The 17,005-nt window shown below is 44.4% G+C and overlaps 1 protein-coding gene across 4 annotated transcripts in view; it reads right to left on the bottom strand.

The window, feature by feature from the left end:
- Positions 1 to 17,005, bottom strand: part of HECTD4 (HECT domain E3 ubiquitin protein ligase 4) — a 2,216,728-nt gene that overhangs the window by 1,184,401 nt on the left and 1,015,322 nt on the right. For all 4 annotated transcript variants that reach the window (XM_078667422.1, XM_078667425.1, XM_078667423.1 and 1 more), the window contains exon 42: positions 13,861 to 14,025. In XM_078667422.1, coding sequence (XP_078523548.1) covers positions 13,861 to 14,025 — 165 coding nt within the window. The remainder of the gene's footprint in view (positions 1 to 13,860; positions 14,026 to 17,005) is intronic.

Here is a 17,005-nt window from a genome sequence, read left to right as displayed (position 1 = left end):
AGAAACAGACAAATCATTTTCAATTATTTTGAAGAGAAGAAAACAAGTTACTTACCTGTAACTTTGGTTCCCCAGTATTGGTAACTTTCATAGATTCCCATGCTTTGTATCATTCCCCCGTCGTCGGATTGGGAGCCTCGGTAAATAAAAAAAAATACCATAGCAATAGGCACAAAAGAGAAAAATTAGGCCTAGGCCTCATCTCATTTTGTAGCATATCCACCTCTTTGTGTAAAAGAGCCCAATCTTTCTGCAGTAACCAATCAGCACAGCCTCACCACAGAGAACCCTCCTGAGAGAACCTCAGAGCCTCAGATTTTCGTAGCCGGTGTGCAACAGCCACTATCAGTAAAAAGGCCGAGCTTTCCCAGGGGAGGAGGATGGGCGCATGGGAATCTATGAAAGTTACCAATACTGGGGAACCAAAGTTACAGGTAAGTAACTTGTTTTCTTGCCCCAGTATTGGAACTTTCATAGATTCCCATGTTTTGTATCAGAGTAGCTAGCAGTAAGCCATAAAAGCACATGTTGTAATAGGAATATCAGCACCTTGCTACATAGAGACTCACATTGGAAAAACCAAATATGTATACATGTATATATATATATATATATATATACATACATATATATATATATATAAATAAATATATAAATATATACACACATGTAACCTCAGCAAGGAAAAACACAAGTGAAACAAAATGTGCAACACAGGAAGGAGGGATTGTAGGGAAAGCTCACCTCTCGTTGAAAAAGATTCCATAGGACTGCCTGTCCAACAGCTGCATCATCCTTCCTAGAGGAATCCAGGCAGTAGTGCTTCGTGAAGGTATGCGCACTGCTCCACGTTGCTGCCCTGCAGATGCCCTCGATAGGAACTCCTGAAAATAGAGCCACTGATCTTGTGGAATGTGCACGGACTCTTCTTTCCAGCGGTTTGCCCGCTTGTTGATGACGGAACTGAATAGCACTGGAAATCCAGCGAGAAATGCTGTGTTTGGACAGCGGAAAACCTTTCCGCGGGGCACTGTAGGAGACGAACAGTTGTGAAGATTTCCTAAAAGGTTTTGTGCGCTCCAAATAGAACTTTAGACACCTTTGAACGTCCAAAGAATGCAAGGACCTCTCTGCTGGAGTTGTAGGTCGTGGGAAAAAAGACTTCAAAATTAAGGGTTCATTCAGATGGAAGTCAGTTGGAACCTTAGGGATGAACTTTGGATTTGTCCGTAGGATCAGGACATCCCGTTTGAATTGCAGGAAGGCTCCACGATTGTCAGTGCCTGGAGCTCGCTAATCCTTCTGGCTGATGTCAATGCCAACAGAAGAGCTAACTTCCAAGATAGGAATTTAAGGTCCGTTTTGTGAATGGGTTCAAACGGTGCCCTCATTAGCTGGTCTAAGACCAAATTAAGTTGCCAGACTGGTGGAGGAGGACGGACTGGAGGAAAAACCCTGAACAGGCCTTTCAAGAACTGCTTGACAATCCTAGCGGACCAAAGCGAAGGACCTGAAGACGTCCGTCTGAAACTTGCGATGGCTGCCAGATGAACTTTAACAGAAGAATGAGCCAATCCAGATTTAGCTAGCGACAGAAGATATGGCAAATTCTGATGCGGAGCTGAAGTGTAAGGGTGAAGGTGTTGCTTTCGACACGAGAGGCAGAACCTTTTCCACTTTGCTCTATAAGTTCTGTTCGTACTTGGCACTTGAGCTTGAGACAAGATGTCCCTACACTCCTTGGTGAGGGTTAGATCTTGGAATTCCCTGTGCCCAGGAGCCACGCTGTCAAGTGAAGTGAGCTCGGGTCCAGATGGAGCACTTGACCCTGAGACCTCGACAACAGAGAAGGAACCGGTTGCAGGTGAATTGAATGGTCCTGAGAGAGCAGGAGGAATTCTGTGTGCCAGAACTGGCGGGGCCACGCCGGTGCAATCAAGATCATTCTGCACGGCTCCGCCTTGATTTTCCTGATCAACCTCGGGATTAGAGGTATCGGAGGAAAAGCGTAAAAGAATGCGCTGTACCAGGCAATCGAAAGCGCGTTCCCCAAGGACCCCGGATGGTGATCCCTGCTTGCATAGTACCGGCATTTGGTGTTCTCCGGAGTTGCAAACAGGTCTATGGTCGGGGTTCCCCAGACCGAAAACACTTCCTCCAGAATGGTTTGGTCCAATTCCGATTCGTGACTGCTCGATTTCTGTCGACTCAGGGCATCCGCCGTAATATTGAGCGAACCTGGGAGGTGTTCTGCCTTCAGAGCAATAATTGTGAAGAATCACCCAATTCCAAATCACTTGAGCTTCTTTGAAGAGAATCCTGGATCTTGTCCCGCCCTGCTTGTTGATATAGTGCATGGCCGTTGTATTGTCCGTCCGGACCAGCACTGAACATGTCTGAATTAGTGGCAGAAAAGCCTGTAAGGCTAATCGAATGGCTTTGAGGTCTAACAGGTTGATGTGGCACCTGCGTTGAACTGAATCCCCGTGACCACTCACGTGCAGTTCCTGGAGCACTGCTCCCCAGCCTTCTAACGAGGCGTCCGTGGTGATAACCATGGGAGAAGGCGGAAGTGTGAATGTTAACCCCTTCGCGATGTTGTCCTTCACCAACCACCAGCCGCATGCTTTTTTCATTGCTGGTGTCACCGTAATCCTGTCGTCAAAAGAGCCCTCCGCCTGGCACCACTGCTGGTCGAGTTGCTCTTGCAGAGGACGCATTCGCAGCCTGCAATGTGGAATCAATGGTATGCAGGATGAAATCGATCCGAGCAGGGACTTGTAGAGCCGTACTGACAGGGATTTCCTCTTCATCAAGAGGCGAGCCGATAACATCAATTTGTTTTGAGGTTCCTCTGTTGGATATGCTTTGCAGCGTGTCGGGTCTAGCATGGATCCCAGAAACCTTGCAGTCCTAGATGGTTGAAGAACCGATTTGTCGTTGTTGAGCTGAAGGCCCAGGTGGCTGAATAGCTGGATACAGGTTGAAATGGCCTTGGAAGTTCCCTGGAAAGATGGAGCCTTGACCATCCAGTCGTCCAGGTAGGGAAAAACTTCCAGAGATTGTTTCCTGAAGAATGCTGCCACCGGAGCCAACACCTTTGTAAATATCCTTGGTGCAGACCGGAGCCAAAAGGAAGTACTTTGAACTGAAAATGGCTCTTGCCTACTGTGAAGCGCAAGTATTGTCTGTGAGCTGGATGGATCGGCACATGGAAATCAGCATCCTCTAAATCCAGAGTTGCCATGTAATCTCCTGGATTTAGCAAAGGAAAAATATCCTGGAGAGTGACCATCCTGAAGGAGAGCTTGATGAGCTCCCGTAGATCTAATATGGGGCGCCATTTATCTGTCGTCTTGCGAACGAGGAAGAACCTAGAATAAAACCCTTTCCCCCTTTGTGAAAGAGGTACGGGTTCTCTTGCCCCCTTGATGAAAAGCTGGTGGGCTTCGAGACGTAGCAGGCCCAGATGTTTGGACTCGTTGGCGCCTGGAGCTCTATTTGGAGGAAGATGTTGAAACTCCAACGTGTGGCCACTCTGAATGATATTTAGGACCCACTGGTCTGATGTAATAACCTTCCAACTGTTTAGACAATGAGAAATCCTGCCCCACACGGATGTCATCGGAGGGGTGGGAACAGTAGAAAGAGCCGAGAGGCCGCTATTGCCGTTTGGAATTGTCCCGTCCTAGACGACCTTGGTGCCCCCTCTGCGGTTGGCGAGAGAAAGACGCCGACTGGCCTCTGCGTTGATTGGAGTATTGGGGCTTGTAAGATTGGGAGGATTGCGAGTATGAAGAGTACCGCTGTTGGTTGCCCCCTCTGTATGAGGAAAAATCTCTGCCCCTCGCACCACTGAATGGAATCTTACGGTAATTTAAAGACCCCAAGGACTTAGCTGTGTCCGTGTCCTTTTTGATACCTTGAAGGGCTTCATCCACATGCTTTCCGAAAAGCATGTCTCCATCGTATGGCAAATCTAAGATCTTGTTCTGGACCTCCTTGCGAAACCAGGTTGCCCACAGCCAGCCCTGGCGTCTTAATACAGCCGACCCAGCCAGAGCACGAAAAGCAGTAGTACCTATGTCCATAGCACAATCAATCACCTCCGAAGAGGAACGCTCTCCTTCTATCAGGACCTTCCTGGCCTCATCTTTCGCAGCCTCTGGAAGCTGGTCCACAAATGGGGACAAATCACACCACATCTGGCGATCATACCTGCCCAAGAAGGCAAGAGCATTCGCAGCTCGAACCAAGACACTGGCCATGGAAGAGAATCTTTTGCCCACATTGTCCAGACGTCTCCCTTCTTTGTCTGGCGGTGTTGTAAGTGGAGTCGATGGGTTTTTAGACTTACTTTGCGCCACTTGGAAAATGACAGAATCCGGTTTTGGTTGTCCAAGTAGGCAAGCTGGACTGCCCTCTGGTGCTTTATACTTCTTCTCCAGCCGGGGAAGAACAGGGATAACTGTCGCCGGATTTTGCATGACTTTAATACCTTTTGACCATACGTGTTCTATTATTGGGATTGACTGAATGGACTTCTTGTAAGGTTCTTTAAAGTCATAAAGTAAACAGTCTGTCTGAACAGTAGTAATCGGCAGGCCAAATCTCTTAGATGCCATCTCCATAAGGTTATGGAAACCTCCAATATCAGCTGGAGGGGAGGTAGCAGTATCCGTAACTGGAGCATCCGGATCCTGAAGGTCATCATCATCATCAAAATTTCTATCTGGATCCTGAGGAGGATCTTCTTGAAGATTGTCATCAGAGGAGACATCATCATCCTGAACAGGCACAAACTCTTGGTAAGTTTCTCTAGGGGCTGGTTCTGCAACCTGTGAAACCACTGGCGTCACTGCAGCCGCAGAAGTAGCAGGCATAGATGGAGTAGGAGGACGCTCCTGTTGTACTGCCATCTGCGTACGAAACCTGTTCCTATAATCCTGCAACATTAATTGCAAATCCGAAATCAGAGAAGACGGCATCGCCACCATGTCCTGACGTAAATCCTGTGGAGGCCTGTCCTGTTGGACATACTGGCGCTCTTCATCATAATAGTATTCAGAATCTGTATCTTGACACTTTACATTTAAGTCTGATGGGCTGTAGGCATCCCCATAAGGCCCATTATCATCCTCGTCAGACTCCTCATCCAATAGCAGAGTGGGAGGCAAAGGTGTTACCCGCCTAGGAGAAGTCCTCTCTGGGGTTATTTGTTGCCTTTTTATTGAAATGCGGACTTTTTGGATCGTCGACGGACTCGTCATCGACGGTAACATCGGTGTGATCGTCGTCGGTAGAACCGTCGACGGGACAGCCGACAGAGAAAAGGATCTCGTCGACGGAGTTTTCGTCGTCGACGGTGGATTAATCATCGACAGTGTCATCGACGAACTCGTCATCATCAACATTTTAGCCGTCGTCGTCGATGTCGTCCTCGTTGTCGTAGCCGCTGTCGACACCACCTTCGCTGTCATAATCGTCGACGTCGAGAATGTAGACACTATCGTCGACGAGCAGGAAACAGGCACTTTAAACGTCGACGAAGTTATCAAGGCTGCCGTCGTCGACGAAGTCACTGTCGACGGGATCGTCGACGGAGCCATACGAGTACTCTGGTCTTTCTTAGAAGTTGTCGTCGACGTACCTGCTCATTTCGTCGTCGATGGACGCTGTTTTTCCTCAGGCCTTCCTTCCTGAGGGTCAGTAGAAGGTTTTTTGCCCTCCTTCTCCTTATGAGATGGTGGAGAAGTAACAGAAACATATTTTTTCACTTTTTTGGTTGTTTGACTCTGCAGCCTGTCCCAGCCTCTCCTTTTCACCTCGGTGAGGAGATTTAATGGGACTAGCCTTTTCAGACCTATCAGAGATCTTTTCTAAGGCTTTGACAGGTGGCCCAGTAGAAGTAGAAGGGGATGACCTACTCCTTTTTCTGGATCTTCTGGAGGACGCAGCTGAAGAGTCCTCATCGTCAGATGAAATTACTTCCTTACGAGACTTCATCTTCTGCAGCCAAGTTAACAGGCGGCCCTCTCTGTCTCTCAAAGTCTTTGCGGAGAAAGTCCTACAGATTTTACAATCTGTGGCATAGTGGTCCGGGTACAAGCAGTAGATACAGTCCTCATGCTTCTCCTCCACAAACAGTCTCTTCTTAGAACAAGTAGCACAAGCTCTAAATAATGCTGTCTTCTCCTTGTCAGACATTTTAATTTGAAGAAAATGTAAAAGAATCCAAGTTGTAGAGAAAAAACTGAGCTGAGCTCAGAGGAGACTCCCTAGCACAACGTGCGGTAGAAAAATCTGAGGCTCTGAGGTTCTCTCAGGAGGGTTCTATGGGGTGAGGCTGTGCTGATAGGTTACTGCAGAAAGTTTGGGCTCTTTTACACAAAGAGGTGGATAAGCTACAAAATGAGATGAGGCCTAGGCCTAATTTTTCTCTTTTGTGTCTATTGCTATGGTATTTTTTTTATTTACCAAGGCTCCCAATCCGACGACGGGGGAATGATACAAAGCATGAGAATCTATGAAAGTTCCAATACTGGGGCAACCAGGATACACCCGGGGGTGGAATGGGAGGCTTTTAATGTGGTCGTGCAGGCTACTGCATTGGAGCGGTAGTGGGGATATGACACACCCTAGAGAGGGATATGACAGCTCTGGTGAATACCCATAGGCAGCAGGAGAGAGGGGTGGTTAACAACCGAGAACGCACCACACAATAATCACCGAAAAGGAGAAATAGGCAACCCAAGGGTAGCGCCTTAAGGGTTTCAGCTATAGGGAACATTTAGTGCGCCAACACGCAGAAGCTGACGAATCGGAGAGACTCAGTGTGGATCATAAACGCGGAAACGATATCAAGAGTGTGCCTTGAATATTGTAGCACCCTCTATGAGGAAGGCCCACGGGTCTCCGATGCAGATATCGGAGACTATTTGTCTTGATGTCAGCTCTCACAGACCACATTTGAGCAGTGAGTCCATCACTGAAATAGATGTTAAAGGTATCACAGACGATTTGCCAATAGGTAAAACCCTCACTCTGGAAGTGCTACCAGATGAATTCTATAAAACCTATACAGACCTCCTACCTTCCCCATCCCCCCCCCCCCCACCTCACCTCACCAGAGTATATGTGGCTGCAAAAGAGGATGGCCTGCAGCCACCAACTTTCAGGGAGGCCTTATAGTGTCACTCCTGAAGCCGTACTGTGATCCAACTGACATGGCTTCATACCGTCTCTTATCTATGCTCAATCTGGATTATAAAACACTAGCAAATCGCCTTTTGCCCATTGTGCCCCTGCTCATACTTCTAGATCAATGGAAGGTTATACCTGGGAACAGTACATCTAACAATATAAGACGCCTCTTCTGCAATCTAGAGGAAACGTCAGCAGAGCAGAGGAAAACAGCAATACCTTGTCCGTTGACCTGGAGGGAATTATACTCTGATCTAGCGGTTCTTACAGGCGGCCTTGTGTATGCTAAATGTGGGCAAAAGTTCTTCAAAATGCATAACCCTGTTATACGCACAGTAAATAGATTTAAATAAATGATATGTGAACCAACCTCTTTTGGTGAGATTAGTAAATGGCCAAATTTAAAATTCAGTCCAACTGGGTTAATGCCCCTCACACAGCACCGAGACAGCCTTGCTGGCCATAGTGGATGACCGTTGCATGCTATTGAACCAGGCTGAGCCTTCAGCCTTGGTACTTCTGGGCTTGTCTGCAGCATTCACTATGGTCCTCCTGGCCAGGGTGCATTAAATTAGGCTAAAAGACAGGGCCTCAGAGTAGTGCAGATTGCACCTTATCAACTAGACTCAAGCAGTTAATCTCCCTCTGCTTATACGTCTAAATTCAAGACTCTGCATTAGGGAGTACCACAAGGGACAGCACTTATCCCTACATTCTAGAATATTTACATTTGTCTTCTGGTGAAATGGATTCATTTGTTTGGGCTGTGATGTATGAAGTATGTTGATGATACCCCGCTAATCATCATGATGAAAAAGTCAAACGCAGGACCTTTTGGACCTTTTCACCACTTTATGTGAGCCGTTAAAACCTGGCTACAACATAACTCCCTAAAATTTAACTTGCAAAAAACAGAACTACTCTGGGTACAAAACTCTCAATAACAGTTTGCTTGCATCAGATTTTGTTCCTGCTTCTTGTTCTGTCCGCCCTGTCCCTGTGGTAAAAAATCTGGGAGTGTATCTGCAACCTGACCTCTCTTTGGTGGGACAGGTTAAACAGGTGGTCTCTGCCTGTTTTTTTTTGTGGTTTTGTTTGCAGAAGGTGCTGAAGAAAATTCTGAGCTTTTTCACTAAGAACGTACAACGGGTAGTGAATACGAGTAGTGACCCATTGACCATGCTTAGATTACTGTAAAGCTGTTTTTTTGGAATGGATAAGGGGCAAATGAGAATGATGCGGAGGCGACAAAATGCTGCTGTAAAAATGGCAGTAGGTATTCCATGTTTGACCTCCTCATCAGCTTGAGCTGCCTCCAAGTGACCAAAAGAGTGGCTTTCAAATTCCTCTGCTATCATTTCAAAGCAGTTCATGGCATCAACCTGATTTGGCCATCTATAAAATGTTATCATTACTTTCCTACATGCTGCCTAAGCTCCTCTGAGACTCGATTGCTGGACCTACAGAGAACTAAGTGCAGTTGCTAATGGGGTAAAACGTTTTCAGAAAGAGCCGTCAAACTTTGGAATGAACTACCTGTCATCTTGTGGAAATTCTGTCTTTGCTCCATTTTAGAAAGCCACTAAAGGTCTGGCTTTCCAGGAACTAGGTCTTGCTAGTCAATTTTGGTTTGCTGTGGCTGTTTATTGTAGATTCACTTTACTGATGTGTCAGTTATCTCTATTAGCACCAGGACACCCCTTGCAGTAATCGTTGCGCTAAACAAATAGATTAACATATAACAGAAGAGGATTAACAATGTTTCGAAAGGCAAACAGGAGCAGAGTGGGACTCCGGCATATTGAAAACTATATTTATGCAGCCCAATTGCACCCAGCTTTGGAGTGGGATCACAAGTCAGTAGAAAAGCTGTGGGTTACAACTGAACAAAACCTTACCTCACTACCCTTGTCCAACCTATTGTGGTAGTGGCAAAGGAACAGGGCTACTGAAATGGATATGCCATTGGCAGTGGGGAAGGTACTTCTTTAGTATTGGAATAATTTAACAAGGAAAAATGACACTCCCTCTTCAAAGACTTCCATCACGTTTAACCCTGATTTCTGCATGGACAAATATATAAAGTTACATCAGTGGAACAGCGGCAAGCCATTAGAATGGGAGGACTTGTTTGAGAAGGTAAAATTAATGACAAGAGAGTCATGGAGTGACCATTTTTACTTAAGTCTCAACAATTATTTAAGATATACCCAATTACAACACTCGGTGGGCATCACTCAGACACAAGGGAAAGTGAGCAGAGAACAATCCGCCTTAGAGTCATTGTTTCATGATGGAACACAGAGATGGGAAACATCCTTGCCATATACCCACATTATGCATTAACACTTACAAATCCCCGTAATGCTCAAGCCACTGGAATAGAATTGCTCCTTCACAGATTAGACCTAGGAGAAGATACGGGCAAGAGCATCTAAATCATATATTTGTGTTCAGCACAAAGAAAGCGATTATAAATTGATAACATGCTGGTATTTCACCCATGTAAGACTGAAAGCTATTTTTGGGAGTATCAATTTGTGCTGGAAGGAGTGTGGTCAATGAGGTGACATGATGCATATGTGGTGGCCCTGCTTGAGAGTTCAAGATTGTTGGACAATAATAGTGCAAAACATATAAGACATTACAGCTATACAACTCATAGTGGACCCCTTCATTATACTGTTGGTGGCTACAGGTAAGGACTCCACAGAGACTTGCAACTCATTCTAGAAAATTGATAATTCACTTACTTTTTGCAGCCAAAATGGTTCTTGTTCAATTATGGAAGCCGGATTGTATTGCACCCACCCCTCCACCCCCTCCCACCTCACGGGTGGCGTTCTGAAAGTTTGTCAGTCTTCACTAATGAGAAATTGACAACCCTCATCCATGACACAATGACAAAAGCTGATAACATTTGGCTCCCATTTCAAACCTATATGCAAAGGGACAGGAAATATAAAAAGGGAACCCAAGGGAAGACCTGATACTCAACAATGATCTGGTATAGGCAAGATGTCATATTCTAGTTGTTCAACAGAACCACAGAACTCTTAGAAACGGAAATTGATATCTGGGCGTATCTAGATGTTTTTCTAAGATGCAACATTGTGATTGATGTTTATCAGCATATTGTCTAAATCTCTATCTGGCAGCTCTATTATACAACCCAATATTGTCTAATGTAATGTGAAATGTTTTCACTTCTATTTTTTCCCCCGCATTGTTATGATAATTTGTTTTTTTAGAGAAAAAAAAACCTGTCAGGGCATACCCTCTTTTCATAATCTGCAATACCCAATGGTCTAAAGTAATCTTCCATTTCCTAAGAAAATCTGCCACCCAACCTCAATGGGTGTTGAATGATTACACTTTTGAAATAATCAGAGTAGTTTTGTCACTGGTGGGGTTGAAGAAGAAAAGGACTAGTCTTGCCAACCTCTACCCAACAGATGAAGGACGAAACAAAGTGATTTGCTGTCTGTTGCTGAGGCCTTAGCATTCCAAACTGATCGCATTAACACCTAAATCTATGGATCAGAAGATGTACCTGCCTTCTCACCAAAAAGGTGTTGGCTATCAAAAATCAGAGGGATCAGTTTAGTTTGTGCATCATTTAAGAAGCAGTTGTCCTCTTCAATGCATGTCTATGAAAGGCAATTATGGAAGTCACTGAGCGAGCCAGTACATCGATCGTGTCAACATCACCCATCTTCAGGTATCCATTCCATTTTGGAGGATTTCTGCTCAGACAAAGTGGAAACTTCAATGGCTGCTACCTCCAACAGAGATAGAGTGTACATACCAAGAAAGCTAGTAGCATTAAAAGATAGGAGTGCCACATTACCCTATGCAAACACCCTTTTACCAAGTGTAGTTATTTTCTTAGATTCTGTGTCTGTGGGTACAGCTTCATCATACTAGAATAAACTTGGATATCAGACTCTCTGGAGAAGGATGTGTTGATTGGTACAGTTGGAAAGAGCTAGATGATATTTTTTAAGGGCAACATCAACATTAGAGGATCAGTCTGTGGACTGGCCCAAGCACCCTTAGCATGCTACATTAAGGCATCAATAAAAAAGAAAATTCCATTCCCAGCCAAAGACTTCTGTGAAGAGAGTGGTGTTTTGTTATTCTGAATTAAGGGAAATATTAAGTGCTTCTGTGGCTTATTTATTCACTGCTCCATAATGAACTTGCTCAGCTGAACCGTGTGTGAGGAAAAAACTCATTGGGAGCCAACAGTAACACCCAATAGGAAGGAATGGCAAAAACATCCATCACTGCCTTTCTGAAAGCGTTAAGAAGTTAATTTATGGTGGGAGGGGCTTTAACATGGGTATTGCTTCAGAAGAAGAAAAGAATAAGTGAGACTTTTCCCTTTTTGTCTTCTTGCCATGCTGAGAGGAGTGGTGCTCTTTCTAAGCTTATTGTGCCTTCTTTCTAAGAAAGAAGAACTGGATCTCGATCTACTTCCAAATCTTGACCTGGTCCTGTTCTTGAAAAGAGTCTGACTTTTCTTCATAGAAGCCATAACAAGCTTAGACTCTCCTCCCTGGAGAGCAGTCAGTTGCATCCATTAGCAGTGTGCAAGTGAGGCACGGTTATGCTCATTCCACAAAGCCAAAAGCAAGCAGCATGATGGTCAGTGACCAACATATTACATGGCTTGAGGACACATGATTTTGGAACTGACATACAGCAAAAATACTAGAAAAAGTCAAATAAATGTCTATAACATAGTTGAGAAGATTCCCAACAGCTCAGTATCCCATGTCTATGGAGTCCAGGAAAAAAGCCAACAGGCATAACTGGGGCACATGGCGCAATATAAGCAATCAACATATAATTTTTAGTGGAGCAGTGAAACATTGTATTTGACTATTAACAATGCCATCTGGCACTGGTGACTGGAGATAATTTCCAGATCCAGCCTGGCATTTGAGACGTTGTTCAAGCAAGGAATCAGTCAGAGCAAATATCCTTTAGAAACATATTTTGATCTCTGAGCATAGACGGATATATCTCAGTTGATATGTAAGCAAAGTAGCCTGGAGAAGTGAAATCAAACTACCTGAAAGTTTCCAAAGACAAGTGATGAACAAAAGTAGAATTAGGAGCTCTGAATGGCTCCTATTTACCTTGGTGGAAATTCCAAGTGTAAACCTTCTATATACAGACAACAGTAATAAAATAGAGTTACAGCATATTTAACTTTTTAAGCATGCCATCTTTAGGTATTTAGGAGTGCAGAGACTGCAACTCAAGAGCTAGTCTTAATGCAATACGGTAAAAACATTAAATCAACAACCTGCCCTACAAACCTCTTCCAACAATGTAAATATGGAAGGTTAATATAGGTCAGTTTTACGGTCACATCACAAAAGTCCTAATTATTTTTTTCAATAACAGGAACGTTGTTTTCAAAATACAATATCTAATACCATCTTTCTCATCTCTTGTCCACTAGCCTTATGTCTCACCTTCTCCCTTATTGTCTTTAGTTTGTCCTTGGTTCTGGGGATTCTCTTCATCTTATTATTAATGCTGAGGCGGACAATTTGCCAACCCTTTTATTGCAGGACCGTTTGCCATCACTTGTGTATCAAGTGTGCCATGCAAGCAAACAATATAGGCCCCCAGCTACAATTTGGGTGCATTGTACCCCTCAAACGTTTGGGCCCCATAGCAACTGTACTTTTTGAAGTATTAATATCTACACTCATGCTCAACATCACTGTAGGTGATTCCCACTAGTGTAGAATTTGTCCACCACTCTAATAAGTGCTGGGAATCATACCAGTCTTTCATATTAGTACAGTGTCTGTACACAGTTCGTACCAGAATATGTCATACTAGAATGGGTTCCTTCTTCTCACTTAAGCTATGGATCGTCTCACCTTTAGCCTCATTAGTTAAGGTGCACCAATGGTCCCACCTAAACCATTAATTAATAATTTCTCACTAGTACAATATCATTACCTCCGAGTTTCCTTTTCTCGCCCTCTATTCTATCCCTAATACATGGTCATTTTCAGACCTTGTGCAAGAAGTGCAGGGTTTCTCTGACCATATTTGCTTTCATACCACTCCTATCAGCAAAAAGTCTAATTTGCCTTTCAATCAAAGCAGGGTTACCTCACAAAGGCATTATGTTTTCAATCAGCTGGAGAATATTTTACATTCACCTCCCCTTCGGGTATGTTCCCTCTCAGACTCAACATGCTGTAGGGCAGCCTATCCTCAAGAAGTATTTATTGCAGTGCAGTTGATCAGACGGGAGGGCACATCTGTTCCAGTTTGCTTAGGCCAGGGGTGGAGGTAGTGGAAAGATAGCTTGCACAGGTTCTCATATGCTACCAATACTGAAGACAGTTTCCAGACTCAATTGCACAGCAAGCTTCTATTACTTGTCTTTCATCCAGATCACCTGCAAGAAATAGCCGGCAGTTCTGATCGTTTCTAGTCATCTCTGGTTTAAAATGACAATGATCTGCTACAACTTAGATGGCACTTGAAAAAGCTTGCAATCCATTTGTCTCTCATTCTTCCAAGTATGTGCTCAACGTCATGAATCGTATCAGTCATAATTACTATTGCAGAGTTCAATTTAAATGTAAACTCCAATATAGACTTGAAATTCAATCTTACCTCTGATCTAGGGACACATAGCCTAAATAATGGAATTGTCAATGTGTCTGATGCTTTGGATGTCTTTCTGAAGTCTGAAGATGGAAATCTGACAGTTGCTATGCCTTCTTGTTCATTAATAGATGTTACCACTCCAATGCTCCCAGCTATTCCTTTACCTAAGACCTAGCAAAGAAATAATATAAAACACAATCACATACAAAAATCAGACCAATTTGTGACAGCATAAAAACCAAGGCTGCCAGTACAACATGCATACCAGATCACAGGCGCAAATGTTTTCTGCGCTTTTTTTTGGTGAACTTTCTGAAAAAAGCTTTCTTTTAGCCCAAATGATTAAGTTTACCCCCCTCCGCCTTAAAATAAATACAAGTAGAACATAGTAATTACTTGAGTCACTAAGAATAATAATATTTAACCTGCAAAAATGTAATGACCTGTTGAGGTGGCCAAACGAATAAGCTACTTAACTTCAGTAATGCATTTTCTGGTAAAGAAGCTACTTACCTTCAGTAATGCCGTTTCTGGTAAAGACTATAACCACAGATTACCCAAACTTCTGAATTTCCTGTGGCGCCAGACTGGATCCGGAAACTTTAGCATGGAAATTCCCTCGCACACCAACAGGTGGCGTCTTTCTGCCTTGTGCCACTCCATCCCATGCGGATGTGACACTGGGACCAGTATATTTTCACCACTTGCTTGCATTGGCGTCAGTTTCTCTCTGAACGTCTTTCTTGTCAACAGACGTGAAAGTCCATAAAAACAAATGTGAAACAATTAGTACAAATGTTTTGGTTTAAGACAGAATCTCATTAAAATTGGACTGAATAAGACCATTCCATGGAACAGGGAGAAGGGTGGGCAGCTGAGGAATCTGTGGTTAGATAGTGTCTGTACCAGTAACTTGTTCTTCTAATGGATACTTCTAACTGCAGATTCCTTATCTTTTGAACACATACCAAAGCAGTACCTACAAGTAGTGCATTTGTGGAATGACTCAGAGCAGGAAATTCTGCAGGACAGATCAGGTGAAATGCCTGTCCCGCTGGATCTGGCTGTATACGTGGTAATGCTTAGCGAACATATGGAGGGACAGCCACGGTAGCAGCTTGGAAGATGTCCAAGACTAGCGCACCATGCGCTAGCGCCATGGAAACAGCTCTTGCTTGGTGCAGTGAGCACACAACTTTTCTGGTGGCTGCTTTCTGGCAAGCCCATACCAAACATCTAGAGATGATTCTTTTCCATACAGCTTTGCTACCCTTTGCCCCAGATAAAAACAACAAACGGTAGGTAATCATGCTGAAATTTCCTGCTCCTGTCGATGTAAAAACATAAGGGCCCTCGTAGAATTGGGGAGATGTAGCCATTCCTCTTCCGTTGATGCATGAGATGGGTTATCAAATGTTGACAAGGTGATGGAGTGTCCTACAAAAAGGGCTGAGTACTTTGGGCAAAAATGTGGCTTTTGTTCGAAGAACTCACTCGTCTGGAAACAATTAGACAAATAATGGAACAGTAGACAAAATCAGAAGTTCAGTCACTCACCTGGCAGATGTTATGTCAATGAATAACACGGTTTAAAGCGTAAGTAGGCATAAAGGACAACCATGCATAGGCTCAAAAGGTAACAATACCAGGTAGGCCAAGACAAGATTTAGGTCTCACTGCAGTACTAAAAAAGGAGTAGGTGAGAATATATGGGTCAGCCCTCAAAAAATGCATCACAACAGGTGATCTGAAAAGGGATGGCCGATCTGATAAAAAGGCCGAAAGGGCCGATATGTAATCATTAACTATCGCCACAGCAAGGCTGTGCTTGGCCAATGATAAACAAAATAACAAAATATCAGAGAGAAGCTTTAAGGGTGATGACAAGAAGAGCACCAAGCAGCAAACTCCTCCTAGTATTCTGCACAGACAGACTTTGTTGAAGGGCACCCAACTGCCAGAAAAACACCAACCACCTCAGGAGGAACGCTGAATGTCATCAACTGTCACCGCTCATTCTCCACGTATGGAGGTATAGATTATGCAACAGGATCTGGTGGAAAACTCATCCTTTCTGCTGCGACAGGAGGTTTTCCAGAAGGGGCAGCCAGATCGGAGGCCAAATGCTCATGGCCAGAAGTAGCTCACGGTCAGGGTATAACACTAGGATGATTTGGGTCTGGTATTCCTTCATCTTTTTCAGTACTTTGGGTAGGAGATGTAGGGGCAGGGGGTGGACAGAATGCGTACAGGAGTCCTGTGCCCTAATACAGGCAGAAGGCATCTCTGAAGAGAGTACTACTTTGGGAACTCCAAGGTCCAAAATATTTGACACTGTGCCTTCTCTGCAGTGGAGAAAAAATCGAACCAGTTTTCTCCCCGGTGCTAGGAGATGTCCAGTGTCACCTCAGAGTATAACTGCCGTCCATGATCCACTGGAAAATGTCATCCGAGTTTGCACACCCCAGCATTTACAGATCCTGCCAGGTGCTTTGCAAACATGAAGATGCCCTCAACATTCAGCAACTTCCAGAGAAGCAGGGCCTCCTGGCACAGGACGTCTGAGCCCACACCACCCTGTTTGTTGCAATACTACATGGTGGTTGTGCTGTCCCTAAGAAACTGTATTCATTCCCACTGATGGTTGGGAGGAATACCTTCATTGCCAAGCAGATCGTTCGCAACTCCAGCAAGTTGATGTGGAGGCGAGTCTCCACCGTAGATCAGAGTCCTCTGTTGGCCATCTTTCGCAGATAAGCTCCCCAACCCACGATCGATGTGTTCTTCACAACCGATAGGTCAAGGTACGGTAGGCGGCAGAGGGGTTTGTCGCTGTTCCAGCTGTAGTCAAGTAGCCACCTCTGCAGGTCATAGGCAGTCTTCTCGGACACACAGATTGAATGAGACAAATGTCCTTGGAACTGATCCCACTGAAACTTTAGATCCAACTGCAGAGCCCTCATTTGCCACCTGGTGTGTTCCACAAGCAGGATGCAGGAGGCCAAGAGGAGCACTTCGGTGCATGATGACATGTTAAACTTTGAAGGATAGGCCTTATTTCATTGTGGACAGCTGGCAAGAGATGTGCCATACTGACCGTGGTAAATAGTTTATTTCAGAAAATTCTTTCCTTTAAAACATAATACAATAT

The sequence above is a fragment of the Lissotriton helveticus genome, chromosome 11 (assembly GCF_964261635.1).
Source record: "Lissotriton helveticus chromosome 11, aLisHel1.1, whole genome shotgun sequence".
In the NCBI taxonomy this organism is placed as follows: Eukaryota; Metazoa; Chordata; class Amphibia; order Caudata; family Salamandridae; genus Lissotriton; species Lissotriton helveticus.
Note: the sequence above shows the minus strand (reverse complement) of the source record. Positions and strands in the feature narration are given on the sequence as shown.